General features: G+C 44.9%; 1 protein-coding gene across 2 annotated transcripts in view; it reads left to right on the forward strand.

Annotated features, from left to right (window-relative positions):
* Window positions 1-27,196, forward strand: part of DYNC2I1 (dynein 2 intermediate chain 1) — a 519,500-nt gene that overhangs the window by 358,244 nt on the left and 134,060 nt on the right. For both annotated transcript variants that reach the window (XM_078663277.1, XM_078663278.1), the window contains 3 exons: window positions 3,279-3,340; window positions 19,528-19,579; window positions 25,879-25,939. In XM_078663277.1, the coding sequence (XP_078519403.1) occupies window positions 3,279-3,340; window positions 19,528-19,579; window positions 25,879-25,939 (175 nt within the window). The remainder of the gene's footprint in view (window positions 1-3,278; window positions 3,341-19,527; window positions 19,580-25,878; window positions 25,940-27,196) is intronic.

Consider the following 27,196-nt stretch of genomic DNA (forward strand, 5'->3'; position numbering starts at 1 on the left):
ACGACTTGACCTATACCTACCATTAATTGTGTGTACGTCTTTTATGTTTTTTGTGTTTTTTCTTTCACAGGTGCAGAAACACTCCTAAATCAGGAGTTTTTTAGGAACGGGCTATTTGCTCTTCCTCCCCCCTTTCCTTTTGCACTTCACTACACTTTTTACTTTTTCACTTTCACGTCCCCAGGTTAGGGTGGACGATTAGAGAGTCCATACCGCCGGGGTTTACACTAGTCCTGATGAATGCCTAGGTAAGTTAACACCACTGTAAATCCTGAAACATGTTGACTGACTTAATGTAATTTCTGAATTAAACCAAACCATTACCTTTGGCTGTAAATTCAGACACATAGGAACTTTTTAATCGTGTGTTAGGGATCTACCAATAACATTTTTTTTTGTTTTGAGATACTCTTTAGGCACTTTTATTTTTATACCTCACTGCACGCCCACTCACACAACCAGCTCCGCAGTCTTCTGGCGTCGTAGCACACCAAAGAGGCACTCGGCCTCTTTGGTGGGGCCCTATGATGAAGCATGACACTGACTAGGTCGGTGTGTGAGGGCTTTCTTATCTAGCCAAATTGGGTTTGATATTCCTTCCTTGCATCGCTCCGTCTCTGTGGCTTCTGAGACACATTTAACCTCTCTTCTTTTGTTTATATACGATAACCGGGGACTAAGAGAGTGTTCCTGAATCTCCCTGCCTCTCCTTTTGTTGTTTCGTTAAATCTACAGTGACATCCGCTATGATGTCAATAGGCTCCACATTTACTGAGGTCGCTGGGGTCACCATGCTTTGAATCCACAAACTCAAGGATGTACGTTGTGTTTTAAGCGGGGGTTTCTTTCCTCTTGGAGCTAGTTAGTTTAGCTAATTTTCTTTTTCTTTTTGCCCCTGTGGTTATTGTGCTTGGGGAAATATCCTTGTTTGGGACGATATCCTTAATATGAGCCACAGCTAGATCGTCCACAAAAACTTTGTTGTCCTTATTGCCCTGGTTGTTTTCTATATCACAACCACCTCCCTGGGCTGGTGAGTGTCTAATGGTGTTTTAAATTACATTTGGCGATAGGGGAGGGCCAATATAATCCTCTTGCTCCTTCCCTGCCGAAGAAGTGGTTCGAGGTGCAGCCAGTCCCAGGGACAATCGCCTCTCAGTTAACTCAATCTCCGTTGATACGATGTTGACTGCTCTTTCTAGCATACTGTCTATGGAGGTGGTGGGATGAGAGCATGTTATAGTGGTAGGTTTCCCCATGTTGTGATGTTCTTTAGCACTCACCTCAACACAACTTATTAGCAGGTGCCTCTCCGAGGGGTGGCCCAGCTCAGCTTCATCCGGTCTCTGATGGGCTCGGACGGGCCCGCCCTTGGCCCGGGCTTCGCCCGGGACGGCGCGTACGTCCCACGCTGCAGTAGCCTCCTCTGCTTTTAAGCGCCAACTGTCGTGGTCGAACCAACACTTGCTGCCTCTGCCGCTGCTTGAGCTGGATACTGGAGTCCCCTGGGCGTCTGGGAAACAATGTAGCAGCGTGGAAGATGGATCAAAGGCTCCCATTCTGTGGGAGTCCCCTTCTGCTTTTAAGCACTGGCTGGCGCGGTCGAACCAACACTCGCGGCTCCTGCCGCTGCTTGCGCTGGAAAATGGAGTCCCCCAGGCCTCCGGGAAACAGTATAGCAGCATGGAAGATGGATCAAAGGCTTATTACACAAGATACATGAAAACCTAGGCAGCTTGAAAAGTATTGTTCAAACTGCTACACTGGAAGAGGGTTGTGTCCTTTGTAAATATTATTACTGTCACAAATCCTGATGAATGACAAGCTCTTCTAAAAAAGTTTTTGTAACAAGTTATTTTATTTTAGTTTTCCACGTGTTTTGCTTTTTTGCTTTGTTACCTCTCACTACTGGTTGTGGTAGTGCATATTACTCCATACTAATGGTATGACTTTTGAGAAAGGTGCCCTCAAGGAGGAGAAATTGTTACTAACCTATGATCATAACTCTCTCTTATGGCTATAAACATCTGTCTATCCAATACACTCTGATTCACTTTTGCTGTCTGGAAATAATTTGTTTCCGACTGCTATTCTCCAAATTTAAATTGAGATGACAGCCAGGGAATATGACATTCTGGTGACTCTCTAGCATTCATCCTTATAGCTGGAGGGTAACTATTTTTGTTAAAGTGTTCCAGGGTGCAGCCCTTCAATGGTCTTTACTTAAAGGGTAGGAGTAATAATTAAGATGGTATGATACTATTGCAACGCAAAGTTACATCTGTTACATTAGGAGTCATTTCACTGCAGGTACGTTTTCCAATCTTTTATATGGCAGGTCTTTAATCATCAGGTAAGTTACTTTTAAGTGTTTTAACTTTAAAAATAGAGAGAATACATAACATGTATCTGTGCAATATCGTCCAAAATTGCTATTAAGGATTCTTTTAACATCATAAAACACTTAGGCAAAGGCCGAGTGCTTTGTAAATGTCACTAGAACCCTGAAATGGCAATACATAACCATAATATACATGATACCTGGTATGTATTTTGTTATATTAAATGTTTATTTTAGGGAAGTTAGCTTGAAAATGCTCCTCTCTAGATATGATAAATACCACTGGAAGGATACGGAAGAGCTGTTGAATCACCTACCAGAGGCCTACCAGGACCGAAGACAAGAGTTGATCGCTGTGGACAAAAATATTAGCAGCACTAATATCAGGTGTGCCCTCGATGCAGCAGACACTGCAGCGAGGGGCATCAATATGACCATCCTTCTTCACAGATATGCCTGGCAAGGGTGCCCAAGTTTAGGTCGGAGGTGCAATTCACCTATAAAACGTACTCTTCAACGGCGAGCATCTATTTGGTCCTCGGGTGGACCAGATGCTCAAGAAAATAAAGGAGGATATGGGCATAGCTAAGTCCCTAGGAACCTGCATTGGTGATATGTTTTGGTGTTGCAGGGTCATCTGCAATTGATACCCAGCGTGCTCTACATTCTGAGCAGCTACTAGTCGGTGCAATGTGACTGGAATCGTGGACAGGGAACCATCTTCAAGGTTTTATCTTTCATTTTGTGATGACTAAATGTTAACTACATATTTGCCACTACCATATGTAATCTATCTACCAACGGGGAATTGTTTAATGCTCTTTCTTACAAATATTTTAACATTAGAAGCTGGCAAAGCCTGTAGTTTTGTTTCATTTGCTACTTATGTTTTTGTAAATGGGAACAGAAATTGAAGTACTGTTTTTTTTAAACCTAGAAACGGCTGGCCTGTCATTCCAAATGGCATCATTAGATGAAAATGGACATCTCAATCTATGGGTGAGTATGTAAATATTTGTTATGTTCTGTTATGTTATGTTAATTAATTTTATAGAGCGCATTTGATACCCGAGGGTGTCCTGGCGCTATCTGCTATCCTGAGGAAAGGAGAAAAGAGTTGCAGGGAGAAGAGATGGTTCTAAAACAACCTGTTTTTAAGCATTTTTCTAAAAGGCAACAACTCCGTGCAACTCCTCAGATGGAAGGGAAGCTGATTCCACAGTTTTGCCGCGCCCACCACAAGGCTTTTCCCGCCCCAACGGGCTTTTTTCACTGGTGGTACTCACCAGTTTTTTAGCTGATGAGCGTAAAGGCCTAGTTGGTAAATACCATTGGAGTTGGTCCTGTAGATGGCGTGGTCCCTGGTTCTGAAGTGACTTAAAAACGAGGCACATGGATTTGAACTGTACTCGTTGTCTCACTGGCAGCCAGTGGAGTCTGCGGATTTCGCTAGAAATAGGGGAACATTTAGGTATGTTTGAAATCAGCCTGGCAGCTGTATTCTGCAGCATCTGTAGCCTATGCAACAGCCTCTCTTGGATGTTTAAATAGAGGCTGTTGCAATAGTCCAATCTTGATATGACCAGTGCCGTAACCACCGTCTGTCGACTCTTCTTAGGCAGAAAAGGGAGGATTTTCTTGGTGGTTCTAATGGTGAACATCGTAGATGACATCATGGCATTGACCTGTTTTTTCATGTCCAATCTGTTATCCAAATACACTCCCAAGTTTTTCACATGTGTGGACGGTGCAGGCAGGGTTCCCAAAGAGTCAGGCCAGCATTCTGGGGTCCACATATTAATGTCGTTCCCAAATAGCATGACCTCAGTCTTGTCTGAGTTTAATTTAAGACAATTACTGGCCATCCATGATCCAACTGCTTCCATACAATTGTGTAGCTTGTGGCTAACCTGGAAGGAGGGATACCACTATCTGTGCATCGTCCGCATAGGAGGTAAGATGGAACCCAAAAGATCTTATCAATTGGGCCAGGGACGATACGTACACGTTAAAAAGAGTTGGACTTAATGATGATCCCTGTGGGACCCCACAGGGAAGTTGAAAAGGGGCCGAGCAAATTTCTCCAAGGGCTACTGTCTGCCTACGATCAGAGAGGAAAGACTTTAGGACCTTCCAGGCAGAATTCTTTACTCCGCAGGCTGACAAACGGTCCATCAGAAGATCACGATGGACCGTTTCAAACGCTGCGGAGAGATCCAGCATAATCATTACTGCTTTACCACCCTGATCCAGAGTTTTCCTAATCTCGTCGGTAGATTTTAAGTGGGCGGTTTCCGTACTGTGGCCTTCCCGGAAGCCATATTGAGTACAGTCAAGCACCTCAGCGTCATGCAGAAATCTGCTCAAATGTCTATTAATCCATTTCTCCAACATTTTGGCTGGAAAAGGTAGACGAGAATTGGGTCTGAATTTGCGAACATCTGTTGAATCAAGATTAGTTTTTTTTAGCAAAGGGATCAAGGAGGCCGTTTTCCAATACGCCGGAAAACTGCCTGCCCCCAAAACCGTATTAAAAAAGGGATTCAGAGCTGTGGTGAAAATTTGAGGGATCAATTTAGCTATTTTAATAGGACAGGGGTCATAAGGGGAACCCGATTTCAAATTTTGCAAGCGTATGGCAGTATCAGTGTTAGCTAGGAAAGGAAATTCAGTCAAAACGTTCTGCGTTTGTGAGGCTGTGTTATTATTCATGCCTGGTTCATCAGAGAGACCATTTTTGGCATTGTTAAAAGTTGAGAAAATATCCTCAACTTTGTCTAAAAAGTACCTGGCGATTTTATCACAAAGTTCCTGGCTTTCTGCCACTTGTGACGTAGGTGGATTGGCCAATTTGCAAACAATCCTGAAAAGTTCTTTTGCTGAGTTTTCCGCTAGTTCAATTTGATTAGCAAAGTATTCTTGCTTAGTCGTAAGCAACAGATGCTTAAATGCTCGTATACTTTCTTTATGTTTTATTTTGTCCTCTGCCTTATAACCCTTCCTCCATTCGCGTTCAGAGTGCTTACAGATACATTTCTGAGCTTTTAGATTAGGGGTATACCAGGGGGCAGAAGGATAGGTCCTTTTAGGGTAGAAGCGTTTTTTTGGGGCGAGCTTATCACAAGCTTCATTAACCCAATCATTAAATCTAGTAGTAGCCATATCCACCTCACCAGCTAAAGAGGGCAAGGTGGCTTCTAGGAGGTCTGACAAATCTTTGGCTTCAATCTTATTCCAGGCACGTGTGTAGCTGGCCTTTGTTATAGCTTTCACAGGATTCTGTTTATCTAAACAGGCTATTTCAAATAGAATGGCCGCATGGTCCGACCATACTACTGGATACACCTCGATAACAGATAGCTGTGGGTAATTCGAAAAGATCCCATCCAGCGTATGTCCTGCTGTATGGGTGGCCCCTTTAACTATTTGTGAAAGGTCTAGTCCATTCATAAGGTCTAGTAATTCCTGTGTGTCTAAGTCAACAGTGTCTTCTAAATGGAAGTTGAAGTCGCCCATTATGGAGAAAGATCTGTCACTTATGCCTTCCTCCATCAGATTACCCACTAGATTAGATTTTCTCAGCCCTGATTGCCTATATAACCGGATTCCTCTAAAATTCTCCTTGTGTGGAAGGCTGGCCTGTCATTCCAAATGGCATCATTAGATGAAATTGGACATCTCAATCTATGGGTGAGTATGTAAATATTTAAGGGTAGAACTCCTTCAAAGCAGGTTTCCTTCCAACATATACATCAGTTAATATTTAAAGATCCTAGTTTCGGATGCACCATGCCTCTCTCTCTCCTCGGCCACGACGATTCTTTTCGAAAGCATTGCAAACCCTCTCCTGCAAACTATCTTAATGTGGATAACACATATTCTGAGTGGAACTCTTCGCCAGTTTAGGTTTTTTGTTAGAGAGTTCCTGCATATTAATAACAATGACATAAATTTTCCTGCAGATAACCTACAGCTTCAGGTTGAACAGACAAGAGGTTTGTGATCATACTAAGAGTGGGCAGGTGAAAGAAGTTCGTTTTTCATCTACCTATTGTACTTTAAGATTCACATACAACACTGAGCACAGTAAATGAATCTGGAATCTACACAGGCCTGGGAATCCTTTAGAGATAGGATTATTTTCTCCCTTGGAAGTTTTGCATAATAATTGGACAGCACTTTGCTCATAACCTGTGGCTTGGGGAGGGAAACATTCTGGTTAGCACAACATTAATATTGTCTCAATGTCAGTACCAAGAACAAATGTTTTCTTCCAGGGGATTCTCATTAATAGTCCTAAGCACTGAACAGTACTGTCCACTTGCAGTGATCCTTTAGCACTTCAAAAAGTATACATATATGTATAACAAGAAATTGTACTATAGTACTTTATATTTGTTTGTAGCTTGAAGAAGGCTAAAAATGGTCAGAGATCATTGAATTTGCATTTAAGAAGAAGCCAATTGTTTAGACATGCATCACTACAAAAAATATGACTATAGAAAATCTTTCACAAACCTTTTTAAAAGGAAAAAGAAAGGGAATATGAAACATTGTTAGCCATGTGCAGCAATGCAAAGCATAGAATGGAAAACTGACACTGTGGCTTTAAGAACCTTACAGTTGCCCCTGTATCTCATCATGCCTCACAGGCGACAGTTAGGTCAGTTTTTTTTCTGGCTCCTGGGCCAGGATTCTGGGGCACTGAGCTCTCCCTTGTTGGCCAATATTGGAAAATCTTTCTAAAACCTCCCCTTTTCACATACATTTGACGTTTTATAGAACCAAGAGTGCACATAGATAAGTTTATTTTCTTGTAAAAAATGCCTTAACTTTTTGTGAAGTGTCGTTCTTGTGGGAAAAAGAAGGCCCAGGCAGACCCTTGTTCTGCCTGCATTGTTTGCCTTACAGAAACCCACCATCCTGAGACATGTAGCCACTTTCAGATGTTTTCCAGGCGAGCTCCAAAGGACTGAGAAAAGATCAGGCTGCGTGGTCTGCAAGAGAGAAGGCAGGATACAGCGGGCTCATCAAGAGGGCTTGGGGAAGCCCAGCCTTCTTTCAAAGCACCCTCCTCTCGCTCCAAGGTCTCATGGAGGGAGATTCAGAGAGAAACAACACCAAAAACAGATGTTCCTGGTCGACGTCGAGAAATATGATGTTGAGGACAGAACAATTACGGTTTGACAAGACAAGTACGCTGTCGAAACCACTGTCCAGTCACCACTCAACGTAAAAGCACTCTCTCCGTTCGTCGGCAAAGTCACATCACTCTTGCTGTCGAAGCATATGTCGGCGTCAATGTCACTGTCGAAGTCGAAGCATGTATCGATGTCGAAACCACTACTGAATTCACCTTCGACCTCAAGAGAACACAAATCGATGTTGATACAACAGACACAGTCTTTACCAGCAAATTCATTACCTGGTACTCATTATAGGCCTCACTCTACATGAAAAGCCAGATCTTGTTCGACCTCTCCAAGTTGGCTTCAGAGTTTACCTCATAGACTTGTGCCGCTCACATCTAACTCTGAATATTCTCAGACTTACTCTCCTTCAAGGTTTACATCTGAGATTGAAATCCCAGGTACACCATCTCCCAGGCGATCTCAAGGTTCACCAGGCACACCATCTGCTCCGAAACTCACAAAAAGTGAAGGACTAAACCACACAACAAAGAAGACCCTGCTGTAATTCACTCGGTCCTTGCCTCCATCGTACATAAGTTATTAAAAAAGGGTTGAAAAAGAGGGATAGAAGTGAAAATCAATAGATTTTTTAATACTGCCCTCACCCACTATATAGTGGCATGCTTCATTATAGGACCGCTAACAATGCCCAGCTGCACACCAACACACTGGGCTGAGCGCTGATTTGTTTGTTTAAGGTAGAGAAAGAGAAGATTAGAAAAAGTCTCCCTGATGAGGGATCACTAGTGCAGGAGGAAAGTGAGATAAAACTGCCTTAGGAGGTACCTTCTGAACTCCTTTAATTGTGGTCCAGCATAACAGGACTAAAAATGAAAAAGGGTGTGCAGGAGGAGTTACCACTCCTTTACCCCATCTGCATTTACCAACATGTTTAAGCCAATCTTAGTTGCCCTACTGGGTCCCTGACCTTCTTTAGAGTTTAGATCCCTCTTGAAAGTGGTGTTTGTCCCAATCTGACCAATTATGGAAGAAGGTTAAATCAACCTTACTTGTTCATCGTAACACTTTTGCCAATAGCATCTGAGTTTCGTACTCTAGTCTCTGTACCCAGGACCGTAGTGGGAACACCGCCCTGTAGTCACACATTTGTCAAGGGTCAATGTCTCCTGGATTTGCCTCTTCCCGTCCTCTGACCATGTTTTCCCCCTCCCCCCTCCTCCAATCTGCTCCTACAGGGCTTCTAAGAAGTCCTCATGTTCCGACTTTTCCTCAAACTTCTCAGCAAAAATCTAAACCTGCACAACACCATCAGTCCAGAGATAGAACTAGGAGATCTCAAGGGGCCGGAACTGACAGATGCACCTCCACCAAGAGTTTCTCCAATAGATGATCTTTTTACTTTTAGCAAGGAATATAGATAACATTTCCCTATGATGTCATCTTCTGTATTATTTGAGACTTTTCATCAAAGAACAACAGCCTAGCCTCTACTCCCTCTGGTTCTCGGCTTGTTAAAACCTGCGATGCAATTATTTCTTACACCTGCATCCATGAAGTCTGTTCCATTTCGACTTCTCAAAAAATATTAGCCAACTGACAAAGATCCTCCTTCAGATTCTCTCATTGTAGTGGCAGCAAAGAAATCTCACTCTGTTGCTCCTTCATCTTCCGTTTTACCAGATAAAGAAAGTAAGCAAATAAATGCTCTTGGAAGAACGATGTGTGGAGCACCAGCATTGACAATGAAGGTTCCCAGTACTTCCCTCCTGTTGGGGAGATATGACAGATCTCTATGGGATTTGTTACATAGATTTACAGAAAAACTTCCCAAAGATTTTCAAGAGATCTTGAACGACAGTGGCTTAGTGACAAATTAGATCATAGGTGCAACAGCTGACACATCCAATCTGGCTGCTCATGTATTTTGCCAAGGGATCTGTGCACATAGATCATACTGGCTCAGACTCACCTGTCTCACACCAGAAGTGCAACATTGGATTTTGAATTTGCCATTTTCAGGGAACACACTCTTTGGGTCTTCTCATGCAGATGTTAAGATGTTTTCACAAATGAAAACTGAGATAGATGCCTTGAAGGCTGTTGGCCTAGAAAAGCAGAGAGAATATTTTATGGGGTACGGACCCTACAATAGGAGATGTTTTCCTCAGAGGCAGTCACATGTCTCCAGACAGCGTCTGTAAAATCAAGATGCATACCTCACAGGAGTTGGAGCTGTAGAAAGAGAAATATGGATCATCACCCCATATCAAAGCGATATTAGAGATGGTCCTGGAGGAGACATGTATTTCCTGCAGAAACACAACTTTGATGCCATGTTGTGCTCAATACGAGAGTACTTGCTTCCCCTTGCAGGGATCGGTGAGCTCTCTACCCTAATATTCTATATCATGCAGGTTAGCTCTACCACCTTTGCCACTCTAGCCATGGCCCCCATCTTAAGTGGCTGTAGTAGGTCATATCCCCTATTGTGTATTCTTAAATAATGCAGTGCAGCCAGATATCAGATAATCAAAAGAACAACAACCAAACATGCAAATAACACCCTACCTACACCAGCTTGTAGAACATCTGGTGAATCCCCAAAGAAGTTGAAAAAAAACCAGTTGCAAGTGATGTGGTATACACCTGGGAGGTGGACACCACCACCGCAGGTGGTGCTCGTATGAAAGGTATTACCTGTACAAAAGTAATAACTGGTTTCAACATTAGAATTGCTAATGGTCCCATCAAGGCCGATTGGTGAGTGGGGTGAGGAGGGGGCATACCCCAACAAAGCCTGAACGGCCTACATGCAGTATGTGAGGACTGAAGCAGAACATCTGCAGGCAGCTTGTGCTCAGTCAGGAAGGGGATGGACCATATACACAGCTGTAGCAGAGGGGCAGCGATCCGGTGTGGTGCAGTGGGATGGACAAGTTATTTGCAAAAGTCTACTGTCTCTGTAGGGGTGTTAAAGATCCAGGTCCTCCCATTTATTTCAATTTTCAGCCGTGCTGGGTACAGCATTCCATATTTTAGTCCCTGCCTGCGTAGGGTGTTTTTGATGTCTGCAAACTTTCGCCACACCTCCTGGGCGGCTACAGTGAAGTTGGGGAACAAAGGTATGGCAGATCCTGGAAACTGCAAGAAGCCCACACCTGGGCCAGAAGTAGTGTACTGTCCCTATCGCTGTAATTGACTAAGCAGGTTATGAGTGGTCAATGGGGCGGCGGGCGTGGGGCCAGCGATGTGTTGGCTCCATCTGCAAAAACCATGTCTGTGAAGGCCTGTCTGCCAAAGAATTATGAAAGAAAACTTTTGAATGAAAGGTCAGGTTCCCCATATCTGTTGATTCCACCACTCCCATGTTTTGTATGTTATTTTGGCGAGAGTGCACCTCAGGATCTTTGTTCTGTAAAAGCTTTAAGCATCTGCTCTACTTCCTCTAGGCGCTTCTAAATTGATGTGGCATTGTCTTTTAGTTCTGAGATACATTTTTCTGTGCCTTTTAATCTCATAGTGTGACAATATAGCCTTTCCCCCATACGACACAGCCTGCTTGTGAGAGCATAGAAGCGGGAATCTATGGATCTAAATCCAGCGCAAAGCTCTGCCATGATTGCAACGGTGCCATCAGCAGGCCCTGCTCGAGCGCCTCCAGCTGAGTCTACCTCAGTATCTGAGAGGAATTGCTGTAGCCGTGTATTTTTGGGATGGTCAAACATGTGTTTAGGACCCCCCTCCCCATTGAAGTACCTGGAAGGAGGTGAGCGGGCTCAGCAGGAGACGTATATGCAGGCAGTGGCAGCCGGCTTGTATGACAGACACAATGCAGCAAGTCCTTTGGCCTGGGGGGCAACTGATTGCACAGAGTGGCTATGTGCCCCAGGGGCAGCACAGACAGTCATAGGATTACGGGGGGGGGGGCTCCCAACAGTGCTGCCACAGCCACAAGGCTGGAAGGGGGATGGGAAGGTGGTGGGTGGGCAGGTTTAGAGCAGTGTGTCAGCTCAAGTGTTAAAGTAATGCAGCTTCCCCACACAGAACGTTGAGACATGCTCCTCTGTAGCTCTCTCCTGGGGTGGGTGCCAAAGAATTAGTCCCCTGGGGGGTGGTTTGGCTACCTCAAAAGATAGGCCGGCTGCCGCAGGATTCCACCTCAATCCCAGCCTCAAACAATCTTGCAGATGGGCCCAACAGCAGGCCCCCAGGCGGCCCTTGGGGGAGCATCCGTGCAAGAACCAGCAGTCTCAGCCACCCTGTGGCGATAATGTTCAGTGGGTGAACAGAGGTGGCGTGCAACCAACCTTCTTCACGCAGAGAACAGGCACTGCAAACTCACCAGTAGGCCGCATAGGAACAGTAACTGCTCTTTCCTGCTCGCCACGCCTGCCACTGTCCCAGTCTCAGAGTGGCCGCCAGCGTAGCCGGCAGCCATGGTCCCTGTCGCCGTGGGGTCTCCAATTCCATGCTGGGCCACCTGCATCAGCCGCCTTAGACAGTCTTCCAGGATCTCTTCCCCTCCATGATCACGGCGTAGCCGTGATCGCAAGTGTTTAGGCCACAAATCCAGCCAAACCTGTTGGGGCTGAATGCAGATAGGCGACGAAACCCAGCATTTGGAAGCAGCCGGCGCTGGAGCTTCACAGCCAGGCAGCCATCTTTGTCGCTGGCATGGCCCACTTCCAGCTGAATGAATATTAACTAGGTAGGGCACAATTTGTGACTTCCTTTGATTGGCTGCAAACATAGGGATAGTAGCCAGCAAGGGACCATAGAACACCATCCCTGTGTCTCCATTCTCAAACGGAAAACGTTTCAAGTTCCTTAAACAAGCTATATGCATATCAGTCTTTACCCTGCTCCGAGGAGAACAGTCCTACCCGATCTGCCAAGCCAGGTTATCCCTGAATCGAAACACAAGCAACCCAGGACCGGTTTTGCCCTTGTTCTGGGCTCATTATCCGGGTATAGCTTGGTTCCAGAGACACAGAGAGCACTGGAAAAAATCCAAAAGTCTCATTATAACTGAGAAATGTTATAATATCAAAAGAAAGCACTTCTGTATGGTCTCCAAAAGAGAGCGTAATGGCAGGTAAGCCTCCCTCATTGGGCTTGAATCACGTTATGTACCATCAAAAGTCTGGTTCACTTCATGCACCTTCTCAACACTCAGAGGTGACATTTAGGCCGTCTCATTTGGATCTTAATTCTCTGGCTGGAGTATACAGAAGACAGAAAATTGACTTTAAACACATGTGTAGACCATTTGCAAAGATAGTTTTGTGGCACAAAGAAAGTGATCTGAATATGCAGCTTTTGCCTATAGGAAGTCAGTGCAGTCTTTCCAAATGCTTAAAAATGCAAGTATTTCTACTTAGGACTTAAATGAGCTGGGAAGCCGCATTCTGCAGAAATTGTAGGCTATGAATCAGATAATCTGATAGAGACTTCTAGCTGCAGATTACTTACCTTAGAATTATCCTCAGGTGTCAGACTTGACCTGGAAATTTTAGAACAGTATACCTGCGTGCCAGTAGGTTGCGTCATTCGGCTCCGCATCGGCGGTGTCTGCACTGGATGTAACGAACATATGTAGGCACTACATCAGCGTGCTGAAGTCAGTTCTTTCCTTTCTGCCCTCAGTTACTGTTTGACTAGCTTTTTAGATCGAACTTGCGCTGTGCAGGCATATTGTATTCAGTCTGTGGGCTTCTCAACACGTCCAGCGCTTCTGGTTGGTTGGTTGGCCTGCCTTTCGAAATTCCTTACTCTGGTTGGTCAGTTGTGTCCATCTGTCCGCCTTTGGGTGTTTGGTTTCCTCCCACTGGACATCACAGATTAATTCTTTTAGTTGCCCATCTCTGGCCATCTGTTACATCCTCACTCGCATCGCCCCCCTTCCCGTCATTGCTGCTGTTCTTCCTGCTTGTTTTCAATGGGAGTTTCCTTGCACTGCTTTTTGTTGGACATCTCTGGCCATATGGTTCCTCCTTGTTTTTTAAAGGCACAGTTTTGCCGATGGCGAGAATCAAACCTTGTTCATCAGTCCCAAAGCCGGCAGCTCTTGAGGTTACACCACAACCTCCCTCCTGCTGGGCATAGGCATCAGTGTCTTTCGCTGCAACTTTCGTAATTATTTTTTTTCTCGCCAGTGGCCGTTGCTAACATTGCTTCAATTTATGGAATGTCAGTGTTTATTAAACACGGCGCCTTAATAATAGTGAAAAGATTTGTACACAGTCATGTTGATCATGGCATTTAAATAATATTGTTTTTAAAGAATACTGATGACATGGTTCTGTCAATGAGATATATGGTGCCAGGACGGAATGCCAAACATACTTTTTTCATGGGAGCAGCACCCCCCCACCCCCCACGGGCACAAGGTCTTAGTCATGCGAAGGCTGCAGTGAGTCCCTGAGAAGCTCTACGCTGATACCGTGCACCGGTATTGAAAGCAATGGCTGTGCATGCTCCCTGGAGCCTAAGCAGTGACAAGACTGTTATACACTGCATGGTCTGTCTTCTCTACATGCGCACTTTAGTGCTCACACCCTCTCCATGGGCTACTCGTGTCAGTGGTACTTGGCCGAAACTGCCTGGGTATGGTGGTTTATCTTCCCACCCCCATGATCCTTCTTAGTCTTTGCCCATGCTGTCTGTGGTTACTCGCGGCCTCTGCTACTGGGCCTTCTTACTGCATCTCATCTTTTGCTCTGTCTCGTGCCAGTAGCTATGTTGAAATAGGCCATGGGTTTTCTGTTGTGTACTGTTAATTCATTCCACTCCATGCTCATCCTTTCGCTTGCCGTTGCCTGTGTCTGCTCAGCCAGTTGCTGCTCTTAAACACCCCCTCCCACCTTGGTGGCCTGTGTTTTCTTTCTCTGCTGTGTAACTCTTGATTCAGTCTGCCTGCCTGTTGAGCCTCTGGCTCGCTTACGGCCCTCCACATCCTTTACCTTCCATCTCTGCCTTGCTCCCCATGGTTGCTTCTTTAGCTCTTTCTCTGGACATGCTCTGCTGCAGTACTTCAGCCTGCATTCAACTCTGACCTTGCATGTGAATGTGGCTGTCTGTGTTGCCTCAGTGCCTCCCCAGGGCTTCTAGCAGCACGAATTGTGCACAACGAATACTGTCACCAATATTCAAATGTCTGTCAGTGCAAATATTTGCTAATATGGCATATAAAGGCAACTCAATTTTCGATTGCAAATGTCTGTCATTAACATGCTCATGCTCGCTCAAGTTCGATCTGCCCTGGATACGGTAGTCTGGATGGTGCTGTTGGACTTGCAAGACGCATATTTTCACATTGCCGCCCTGCCCCCCCACAGACGTTACCTGTGTTTGGTTACATGGTTGACTAGGAGTACTTTCAATTTTCCGTTCTTCCTGCTGGCTTCACCAGCGCCCCTCGGGTGTTCACCAAGGGTATGGCACTGGTTGCAGAACACCTGCGAAGGTCTGGTGTTTCAGTCTTCCCCTACCTCAGTGACTGGCTATTAAATGCTGGATCACCACAGTCAGTCGTCTCCCACCTTCAGACTACAATGAACCTCCTGAACTCACTGAGATTAACTATCTACATGCCTAAGTACCAGCTGACTCCTTCTCAGATGCTCCCTTTCACCTGAGCTGTTTTGTACACACTACAGTTTCAGGCTTATCCTCCTCATGGCAAGTCCAGGTTATTTAAGCTACAAAACCGATGTTTCAGCATCTATCCTATGTTTCGGTGCGACAGACCCGTAGGCTGTTGGGCCTCATAGCCGCAAGCATCCTACTAGTGGCGCATGCCCACTGGCATAGGCGGGCTCTGCAGTGGGGCTTGAAGTTCCAATGGGCGCAGCATCAGGGCAATCTTACCGACAGGGTCCAGATCTCAGAGGAAACCAAAAGATTTGGAGTGGTAGCTAACGAAACGTGATTGTGTCAACAGCAGACTCCTCTACCTTGCCCAGCCAGAACTGACTGTGTCCGGACTCCACAAAAATGTGCTGGAGCTTCAACTGATTTGCTTGCCATTGAAGGCCTTCCTGCCCTCCATCAACGGAAGGCTTTTGCAGGTGTTCACAGACAACACCACCACCATATTGTCCTGCAGCAAACAGGGTCGGGTGAGTTCGTGGACCGTTTGTCAGGAGGCTCTATATTCCTGGACATGGTTGGATCAACAGGGCATCTCCCTGGTGCTCCAACACCTGGCAGTCTCTCTGAATGCAGGCAGGTACAAACTCAGTTGTCGATGCCTAGTGGATCACAAATGGCGGCTCCATCCGGAGGTGGTGCAAGGCCTCTTTCAAGAGTAGGGAATGCCTTGAATAGATGTATTTGCACTACATGGAACGCGCAATGTCAGCAGTTCTGCGCACTGTAGTTTCCAAGGCAGCTCTCACTCTGAGAGGCTTTCATCTCGAGTGTAACTCAGGCCTCCTGTACACCTTTCTGCCAATACTGCTCTTGCCCAGAGTTCTCAAGACGATCAGGAACAACCAGGCCTAAGTTAATCTTGTGGCTCTGGATTGTGCACGGAGAGTCTGGTATCCCGAACTGATGAGCATGAGCATCAGTCCTCAGGTCAAGCTGCCTCTTAGTGAGGATCTTCTGTCGCAGCAACAGGGTAGGATCCTGTACCCGAACCTGCACACTCTCCGCTTTCATGTGTGGAGATTGAGCCATGACAGTTGACAGCCTTTGACCTTCCTCCTGAAGTCTGTGATGTTATTCTGGCATCCAAATGTCCTGCCTCCAAAATGGTGTACGCTTGCTGCTGTGGCAGGATGTGTATCCAGAAATATTGATCCCCTCTCTTCTCTTCTTTATCAAATCTTATTATTTGTTCTTTATTTGGCCCTACAAGGCTCTTCTCTGGGCTCAGTTAATGGCTCTCGTTCAGCCATTTTTGCATTTTTGCAGTTGCCGGACCAAGCTTTCTTATTTAAGTCAACTATTGTGATGCGATTTCTCAACGGCTTGCAGCATGTTCCCCCCCAGGCCATTCTTCCTTCCCTAGTGGGATTTGAACCTTGTCCTCGATTTCATGATGTGCGCACCTTTTGAGCCATTGCACAACTGCCCTCTTTGGTTATTGACCATCAAGACTGCTTTTCCAGTGGTCATTACATTGGCCAGGAGGGTCAACGAATTGCAGGCATTTTCAGTGCATCCTTCCTATACTACCATTTCCCCTGACTAGCTGGTTCGCGGGGCATATGCCTACTTCCTTACAAAGGTAGTCACTCCTTTTCATCTAGGCTACACCGTCACTCTGCCTACCCCTTTTTATGCGCATCATCCTTCTAATGAAGAGGAAAGACTCCACCGCCTGGACCCAAAAAGAGCGCTGTTAATCTTTCTTGACAGCACATTAGACTTCAGGGTGGATGATTAACTGTTCGTAGGGTACAGCGGGGTCAAGGAAGGGAGGGCTGTGCAGAAACAAGCAATCTCTGCATGAAGATCTGCTTCACATTGGTGAAGAACCAATTGCCTGAGGGCTTGCACTCTCATTCTGCCAGGGCACTGCGTTATCTTGCAGAGTTCCAGTACTGGACATCTGTCAGGCTGCAGCGTGGGCTTCCTTGCACACATTTACTAAGCACTACAGCCCGTATAGTCAGGTTAGTTGAGATGGGCATTTTGCCCGTTCGGTCCTACAGGACTTTCCGGTCTAAATTGAGTTTGCAGACCAGCCTCCCGGGAGGCATTGCTCGTGTATCTATTCTACGGTAAGGAATTTGCAGCTAGAAGTTCTATCAGATAAAAAGGTTGCTTACCTTCGGTAACGCTTTATCTGGTAGAGACTCTGTCTAGGTGCAGATTTCGTACCGACCCTCCCCTCTTCCTGAGGTACTGGGTTTTCCAGAACCGGTACCAAACCGGTAACCCAGCGGTGCCAGGGTACACCCAAAGACCTCGGGTACTTTCCTGATTCAGACCACGGAAACTCAGAGTCTTCTAGGTGAAGTCAAGGATCGATTTTATTGGCTGCAACCAAGAAACAAGCGTCCTAGAAGTACAACACACGGGATGTATATTCTCAGGAGACTGCTCAAATTTACAAAGCCAGGCTTCTCTTTGTATACAAAATATTAAGCTTCAGGCAAAAATTCTTGGGTTTACAGTATACTATTCAAATTTTTTCGTTACAAAGGAAAAAAACAGAGTCATGATGACATGTCCATATTTCAGTTCGTCCAGCCCACAACAAATCACCCGGCAAGGCCCAACATTTCATCAGATAACGGTGGACCCCCAATAAAAATGGGCACCTCCCCATCATAAAGCAAGTGAGAGAGAAAAGAGCAGGGACAGGTGTGAGCAAGATTCGGCAGGGTGTGTGCGATGAAATGGGTTTATGGCCTGTTGTGCCTTGATGCTATCTTGTTCGGCCACTGGGAGAGGAACTGACCAAACAGGTTCGGCCTGGGGCAATGGTTTCAACCTGCCCAGGTCAGAGAAAAGTCAATCAAGGTGTACGTGTCCTTTGGAATCGAATTTAGCTGTATTATAAGCCTATGTAAATGGCAACTCACAAAATGGCTGCCGTATACAAAATGGAAGCCAAGGGTTCAGAACGAGAATGACGATTTCGAGGCGAAATCGTCACTGGAATATGACGAAAATGCTTGTACATAGTGTACTCGTCATTTTCGGTCTTTTGATACTAAATTCGTCATGTTACGACGAAGTTTTATTCTCAAGTCCAGAATTTTCAGAACCACATTCCACGCTCCGCACCCTGATTAAAGGATGAAGGCTCCCCTTGAAAAGGGCCCTAGAAATTCACACCAGTGGTCAGTATTCATTGTGGCTCCCTGCTCCTGGTGTGGAAAGTGTGAAAATGTACTGAAGTCAGCGCGCCAAGGTGGCGCCTTTATAGGTAGTGTGTACATCACTTCGGGCGTTTGTGACGCTGACGTGGAGCCAATCAATGCTACCTACTGACATGCAGGAGTCCTGCTCGAAAATTACTAAGGTTAGGAACGTGCTAATCTTATGCTTAAAAAGTTTGTTAGAAAAACAGACATTTGAGGTGAGCAGATTCAGAGTGTTGCTAGTTTAGTAGGGTTTTCTATACAGGAGCTGCTCTCCACCTAAACTTGGGAGCTACCCAGAGTTCTCTGCTTCTCTTTTGCATAATTAATGCAGCACTCTAACTCTGAAAGTGTTTTGTTTTGACATATACTTGATGCTCCATGGTGTCTGGACAAAGCTAAACCTCTCTGACGAGCTATAATGATAGTGAAACATGTGTCAGGGGTTGCTTTTATTCATTCCAGGTTTGCTTGGATGGTATTTTACCACTCCAGACCTGTAATACTGTGCCTGAAGTGGTAAAAGGCTTTTCTCATTTTACACCTTGAATGGCACTGTGCTAATCCTATGCTTAAAGATTTGGTTGTAGAAATGGCAAAAGACTTTGTCCTTTTCCAACTCAGAGTGGATAGCACTGTGCTAATCCTTGCATTAGGTTGTGATCCCCGAGAAAGTTTTTGAGGGTGGTCGCCTGTTAGTCTTCCTCGTTGCTCCAATGGAAGTTGAAATCCCATAGGAAGGTGGGTGGTAGATAAGGTATAATTTTGCTACAGATCCTGTTGACAGTATTTTGACTCCCATGTATATGCAAGAGGACAGATTACCCACTGTGAATGGAATTATATTTAGATTATTAGAAATTATAAATTAGCATTTGGATTATGTTGAACGATTTTACATAGATTCTGAAATTAAATGTATTTAGGATGAAATTCCTAAGAAAACTAGATTTGGTATTTACTCACAATGTATTTAATACAGGTTCCACCGGTTTATGTGATGTGGTTTCTCTGTTGTACTGTGGTGTGCATGCTGCGTAGTACGAATTTGCTTTTTATTACTGCTGTAAAAGCAATTAAATATATCTTTAGAACCCAGTACACACACACTGTTCCTCCTGCAAATCAGTGCAAACCTTAGCCCAGATGCAGGACCTTAAAGTGCCTTATTGTTGTCATCTTTTGTAATGATTAACAATATAATTTCTTTCAGGTAGTAATGGAGATGCAGAAGTTAGACCTCGCTGGGTCACAAAGTGATTTAGGTAAGTTCAACAAAAGTTTGTAAGAAATAAGATGGTTTTGTTTTGAAACAACAATGCATTACAAGGTTTGTTGCTATGAAAAACATATTTGTGTTTTACCCATATAATGAAGTTGATGCATATAAAAGTATCGGCTCTGCTAATGTTTTTAAATAACCCCAAGATACTCCATTTTTATTACATATGTATGACTTTCAAATTCTCTGGTGCACCATCTCCTATCATGTCCTGTTCTTTTAGTCTGTGACATTATTGAAGATTTCAAGGAGGTAGGTTTACTATTTTAGTGCAATAGAATTCCAGTTGTTGATGTCTATGGATTTCTTGACACCTGACCCTAATTTCTATTGGAGATTTCCTGCTGCAAAATTTCGACATTTCAGTCTCATGTTCAAAATGCACATTAGCACAAAAGAAGTACCCAAATGTGCATTACCATACATTTGCAGTCAGGAGGCAATAAAGGATAAATCAGACCCTTCAAAGGAATGGAGGGGCTGGGTAATCGGCAGGTTCCGGGGCTTGACCCTGAAATAAATGTAGCAAATAAAGAGAGCACTACTAACCAACTTAAAAATGCTTCCATATAGCTCCCTTGAGATACGGAGGGGCATCCTGACACAGCTTGCAGTACAACACATAGAGCTTCATTAGCACTGTATATTCAGATTTTCTATTCTGAACCAAAAAAGTTATGTCTTTAAAATTAGTACGAAAAAGACACAAAAATTTGACCAAAACCTAATCTTTCCTTAGGATTCTATTAGTTCAGAATCCTGTTAGGCGTAATTGTTTCTGTATTATATTAACTATGGCACTGGAATAATGGTAGTTGATCCCTATGGTATCTGCATGAATGTTTTGTAGTACCGTGCAGCTAGTTGTGAAGACAGTGTATTTATTCCAAAGAATTATCCCTGGATAGGAAAGATGTGTTTATTCCCTGTGGGTTCTATATAGATTGGGTGGCCATGTTTTAAGTGGTTAGAGTTTTCTTTTTAATGGGGTGGGTGATTTGACAATGTGCAGAGCAATAGCGTAGTCCATTCGTAAAAGAATATTTGCATGATTAAGGGAGGCACAGAGAAAAATATTGGGTGGAGCATTTTTTTAATTTATTCATTTTATCACCTAAACAGCAAGTTGCACGGGAAGAATCGCACGAGGATGTTATACGGGGGTTGGCCAAATGAAGAATCAAGTAGCCATGTTTTTATTTGTTTTTTAAAGCATTTTGGGTGCCCCTGAACAGGAGAAGAGTTCCAACTGTGAACTTTTGAATTGCCAAACACTAAATTGAATGATTGCACCAGGTCTAGGATGCTGCTGACTAACTGGTCCTTTGGGTCAAAAAGTATGATAGTGTTTCAGCTGTAAACACTGCACTGGCTGGCTGTAGACAAAAGGATTGTTTTGAAAATCTTATGCCATGTTTACAAATTCATGGCTAAAATTTCCCCATGATACCCCGAGGAAAATGTTCACCCACTCTAATCCCAATAGAGTTCTTTAGCCAAAGAATTGTGGGCTGCCTATTGTCCCATATAAATGTCTAAAATGAAGAAGAGACAGGAGGTCTGCTGTATAGGGTCTTTTTCCCTTCTAGTATTATTTTATTTATTCTTACGTACACTTACTAGAAACCATTTTTCTGATGGATACTTCCACCTACAGATTCCTAACCTATTGCATAATCCCAGGAGTCTGACTGCATCCGGAAAACATCAAAGCTTTATTTGTCATTGATGTCAGACCTCAAGTCCAAATCTTACAAGCATTGACTCAGCATGGACCCCAACACGATTAAGCAATAAACTTTTCATGGCTTGTGCCCACAATGAAAAGAGAGCCTGATGTTGCCCTCTGGCATGCTCCAGATCACCTTCCTCTGAATCATTCTGTAAAAAGAAGAGACATTAGAAGCGCAAGAAACAATCCATAGGTAAGTCTCCTGGTTTTCCTACGACTTCCACAGGAGCTTCATGTTCAGAACCAAAGTTAATAGTGATGGAGCTGTCAGACCTGCCACTTGACTCTTCCCCCCTCACCCAAACTGCAACCAGAGAGTGCCCTCGAGCCACCAGACCCTCCATTTGGACTGATACCGGCATACCCAGGTAATCTAGTGTGAGGGTCTGATCCAGCAGCATTTCTTTAAACAGTATCTTTGTATGCCAAATCATTTGGATTCACCCTGGGCACCAGGCTTTCTCTCAAGGAACACACTGCCAAAAAAACAGAGATGGCCTAGAACAAGCTCCCTCTTCTGAAGGAAGTCAACCATTTCCTCAAGAAAGCGACCTCCGAACTGCTTTTTAAGCCTTTGTAATCTGGATGATGTTAATGCCCTACTCTATTGCTTCCCAGACTCCACACTTGCACCCCAGGATCACCATCTCAAATTTGCTGGTTTCTTTTTAGCCAGTGGTCTGGAAACATTTTCAGAACCGGACAGAGATCTACACAGCTGTCGTCCTATAGGCCCATTGCTTTAGGGTGGACTACAAAATTCTGGGGCCGATCCTTGCCAATAGATATGCCCGAGTCCCCCTGGAACTTATACATCCCGACCAGAATGGGTTTGTCCCAGGGTGAAGTACCTCCCAGAACATCCATCGTCTTTTCCATTTACAAGACCGCGTCAAGAGAGGGTTCCCGCGTGTGGCCTGTCTGTTATTTTGATCTGGAGAAGGCTTTCGACATCTTGACCTGGTGCTATCTCTTTTCTGTGCTAGCTCACATGGGAGTTGGGCTTTGACTACACCCAGTTACTGTATACCAAGCCAACTTCTCTAATAAGTCTGGGCTTCCTTGTTTCTCTCCCCTTCCCGGTAGACCCAGGGACCAGTCCAGGGTGCCCACTTTCCCCCCTGCTCTTCACACTCGCAACGGAGCCCCTGGCTATATGCCTGCGAACGGAAGGTGAAGAGTGGGGTATACTGCTTGAGGACAGAACGCATGCAGGATCCCTGTATGCGGTGACCTACTACTATATCTGAGAGATGTCACGTCTGACCTCTCTCCGCTGTGGGACACACTAACTGCATATGCTATGGCCGCAGGGCTTTCGAGATAACTGGGCGAAGTCAGACATCTATCTGCTCTGTTCCAACCAGGCACCACAATTTAAAGACCTGGATAAGACTCTCCTCCGTTGGCACGAGGCGGCTGTCCCCTATCTGAAGATCCGCTTTTAACACAAGTGCTGTACGACAGGGAGTGGGAACAAGCATTAAAATTCCCCCAATAGGTCTCCCGTAACTCCTGTGTTAAAAACATTCAGCTGTTATACTCCACAGAGTGTACCTTACCCCGGACCAATTAAAACACTACTTCCCTGTGCGCAGGGAGACTGCCTGCTTTGCCACACCCCTGACGCAGACCATACCCACATACTATGGTCCTGCCCATCTCTACCCTGTTACTGGAGGTCTGTGCACAATACCCTATGGGAGGTCATAGTACTACCAGTTATACACACCTGGGGGGCGTGCTCCTTGGGCATTTCGCCAACAACACAAGGTATATGCCTGCTTGGCATCCCTGATGCTCCTCCTCGCCAAGCATGTGCTCCCTTACAATTGCGCTCTCCAGTGGCATACCGGTGGCAGCATGGCACGGGGATGTACGCAAATGGAGCGATGTTGAGGAGGACGCCCTCCACTATGAACATGTTTGACATTTGCGCAAACAACCTATTTCATCCCAATCGACTACCCTCCTTTTGCAGTTCCTACAAGGGATGGGGTATGAAGACCTTCCGCTAGGACTTCGAAGCGCCACCCCTGCGATCCATCACCTCCAAGATGGGTATCCCCGCGCGCGCTTGCTGTTTCTGTCCCTGCAAGCACCCAATCACCACTGTACTGCCAGCCTCTCTACCCATCCACATCCATTTCTCCACTGTACAGACACAACCTGCCACTGCCTCTTAAATCATCAACCCTACCCCAGTTCATGAATATATCCCCAGATCACACTATTGCAACAGTACCCTTCCAGCATTTATAGTGGCCCACTGGGATTTTCTTACACAAAGTAATTCCCATGCTATATACTGCTGTGTTTTTCATTTTTATGGACTCTGCCAATTACAACTGTTGATTATAAAGCAAACCCCAATAAATAAATAACATGTTTTTAAATGGAGTTCCCGTTAGGGTCTCTGACCCCAGAAGACAATGCCCTCCCACACAGTAGTGACAAAGCTGTGGAGGTGCTAGACTAGCCTCTTTCCTCCGTGGACATCAAGGCTAATGTCCTTTAACACCCTCAATCTCAGTACTATTATAGGCAACTTCATCACTTGTGAGACTTCCCCAGAGGATTCAACTTTCAGCAATGCCAGTCCACACAGACACATTCACAATAGCTTCAAAAGCTTCTGGTTATACAATACAGAGTCAGGACCAGAATTAAGAGCCTTGTATCCATCCATCGAGCTACCTCCTCCTCCTCCTCCTCCTCCTCCTCCTCCTCCTCCTCCTCCTCCTCTTCCTCCTCCTCTTCCTTCCCCGGACCGTAAGGGAACACAGGCTTAGTTTACTTCTTCCAGCCCTTCAGAAACCTCTGGGAGACTGGGTGTCCTCCTTTCTACCAACTTGGAATGCTCTGGACTAGTCCTTCCGATAATAGAAAGGGGGTATACACTAATATTCCTACAGGCTCCTTCTTCCATTCCTCCCTCACACTGTCAGAAGACCATCTTTCCATCTTGTAACAAGAAGTGGCAGCGCTGCATCTGAAAGGAGTAGTGGAGTTTGTGTCAGCGCATAAGATTGTGCAAGGATTTTATTCACTGTACTTTATTGTTCCCGAAAAGCATGGTGGTCTACATCCAGTCTTAGGCCTCAAGGTCCTGAGCCTTTACTCAGCAAGGAGAAGATCAAGATACTGACTCTAGCTCAGGTACTGTTGGCACTGGAAGCAGGGGACTGGATGATGTCACTCACTTGCAAGATGCATACTCCACATCCTGATTAGCAGTCATTTTGTGGAACAGTACTCCTGTAAGGTTTGTCATCGGCTTCTCAAGTCTTTACTAAGGTGATGGTGGTGGTTGTAGCTCATCTAAGACACTCAGGTATTCCAAAACGACTTGTACCTGCAGGACTGGCTGCTCAAGGCCAGTTGCGAGTGTTTGAGTCACACCATCTGCAGTCAACGTCAACTCTTATGTTTGACCTGGACTTGTCAGTAAACAGACCCAAATCTCATGTGAAGTCTTCCCAATGTCTCCTGATCATAGGGTTGGGTTTGTACACTACCCTTCTTTGTGCCTTTCCTCTTCCTCAGAGTATCCACGACATTAACAAGATGGTTCCATACTTTATGGGAGGTGCAAGAGTTCTAGTGTTAACAGTCTTATTCCTGTTAGGTCTGCTAACTTCCTGCATCCTCCTGATCACGCATACCCGTTGGCATATGAGGACTCAGTGGTTCAAACACGGGGTAGATCTGTCTGAAACCATTGTTTCTGGGAAAGTTACTGCTTGCAAATCTATCCAACAGGTAAGGAATCTGCAGTGAGAAGTAACCATCAAAGGAAAAGTTACCAATGTCTTTGTGCCCGAGTTGAGCGCTATATGGCTTCAGTGATGTTGTCTGACTTCACTCCCATAGTCGATACAAAGCCAGCTCCTTTTTACCAGCATCTTAGAGCTTTGACGTTTTCCATCAGTATCTTTTTCAAATGGCCCAAGGGTTAGAGATTATTCTTGCAGCACAGTTTTGGTAAACCTTTTGCAGATTAGATAAATAGATGCCTTACAGTAGCCCAATTCTGTAGTCCAGTTTGGTGTAATTAGTTTTAAGCAGAGATTGCTGGGTTCAGTGTGAGTCAATTTGCGAAGGCAGTGCCTCAATTGAGTCAGGCCACTGGAAGGAAATAAATTGAGCAGGATGTGATATACCTGTATGGATAATTTGTCTTCTTCCCATTCAGTTATGAGATGTAATGGGCCAACCACCCCTAAATTACATTGAGGCAAGAGGCAATCAAATCTGAAGGTGATGGGCCATGTTGTCAAACACTTGAACTACAAAACACTTGAACTACTCCGATTTTAGCAAGTGACTAGTTTCTTACCCACAAATGTTAGGATGCTGAGACTATAAAGCATGACAAGAAATAATGTTCTCTCTGTAGCTCATGGTAATTTGTTTTTACACTGATCAAATTGACAGCTTTCAATTTCTTAACTGTCATCCATTTTCCACTTGAGTACTCATTAAACAGTATTTTTTCTAGTATTGTCACTGTTAATATTTTCTATTTTGACACATGTATTGCTTTTCAGGTTTAATTCCTGGGGGAAAAGTGAAGTTGGTACACAGCACCACCATAAATGTGCTTGACAGGTAAGAGTTGCATCTAGCATGGTAATTTGCAGCAGTCCGGCTGTGACACATTGATAAAGTGATCAATTAATGTTTCAAAATGGGAATTGCATACAACCAAGGCCTCCGAGGTACATGATTTTCCAACCATAGGTCAGAAAATGTATTTTGGATTGTCTCCTAAAAAATTCAAAATCTGACCTGCTTTCAGCAGACCTTTAGCAGTTATGTTTTTTGCAGTGATGCGTTCTTAGGTAGCACTGTTACCTATTCAAATGACCCAGGAAACAGGCAGCAGGCACCAAATGGTTAGGTCAAAAAAAATTCCAACTTTCTAAAAGTGGGATTTTCTGAATTTTGACTTATAATCCAAGTTTACCTTCAAAGAAGACTTTAAATTGCAATCCCCTAGACACCAAACATGATATTTCTACCATCTCCCCAACAACATTTATAACGCATTAAATGTCATAAGGTAAGCCAATGTTATCCAATGGGAGAGATCGGTCCCATAGTAGTGAAAAATGAATTTAGGAGTTTTTCATTACCACAGGACATGCGAAACTTAAAAGTACATGTTCTTCTTTTTTTAATACAATACTCCCTGCCCTGTCGTATGTTTAGGGCCTACCTGATAGGTGACTTATTTGTAATAAAAAGAGAGTTGCAGGTTGAGTTCAGGGGAACCCCTTGGAGGTTAAGCTTGGAGGGGGCCAGGCCTATGGATCACCAGGCAGAACAGATCTACCTAGCTCGGGCGTCTCGGGGTCCGGGATGTACCTGTCTATTTGTGGTGCAGAGTGGGAGGTGCAGGGGCTGACTTTACCAGGCGTGCCATCGCAGATACTTTAGGATGCAAGTACTCGACAACTGTGCCACAGGACTTGATGGTCAATGATGCAGGATGTGTCCGTCCTCCTGAAGTTGAGTAAAGCATTCAGTAGTCAGCCAGACCCGGCAACAAACCTTGGCCAGGACAAATGCAGCGATGAAGCAAGTCTTCTTCCAGAAGTACTGGGAATGCTGTAGAGGATTGAGACTCAGTGAGGGTCAGGACTATGCTTCCCTGAAGGCATCTGGCTGGTTACGTTCGGGCTGGTCCTCGACTTAGCCCAGCAGACAATTCTTCTTTTGGTCTTGGAAGTGTGAGTTATGCCTGCCGCCTATAGGGTACTTGTACCTGTATTCATAGGGAGCCCTAGTGAAGTCTCTTTGTGGAGTCCTGTCTTGTGCAGACACATGTCTCTTCTTTGTCCTTCTTCAGAGCAGATGTGGAGT

The sequence above is a fragment of the Lissotriton helveticus genome, chromosome 10, assembly GCF_964261635.1.
Source record: "Lissotriton helveticus chromosome 10, aLisHel1.1, whole genome shotgun sequence".
Taxonomy (NCBI): domain Eukaryota; kingdom Metazoa; phylum Chordata; class Amphibia; order Caudata; family Salamandridae; genus Lissotriton; species Lissotriton helveticus.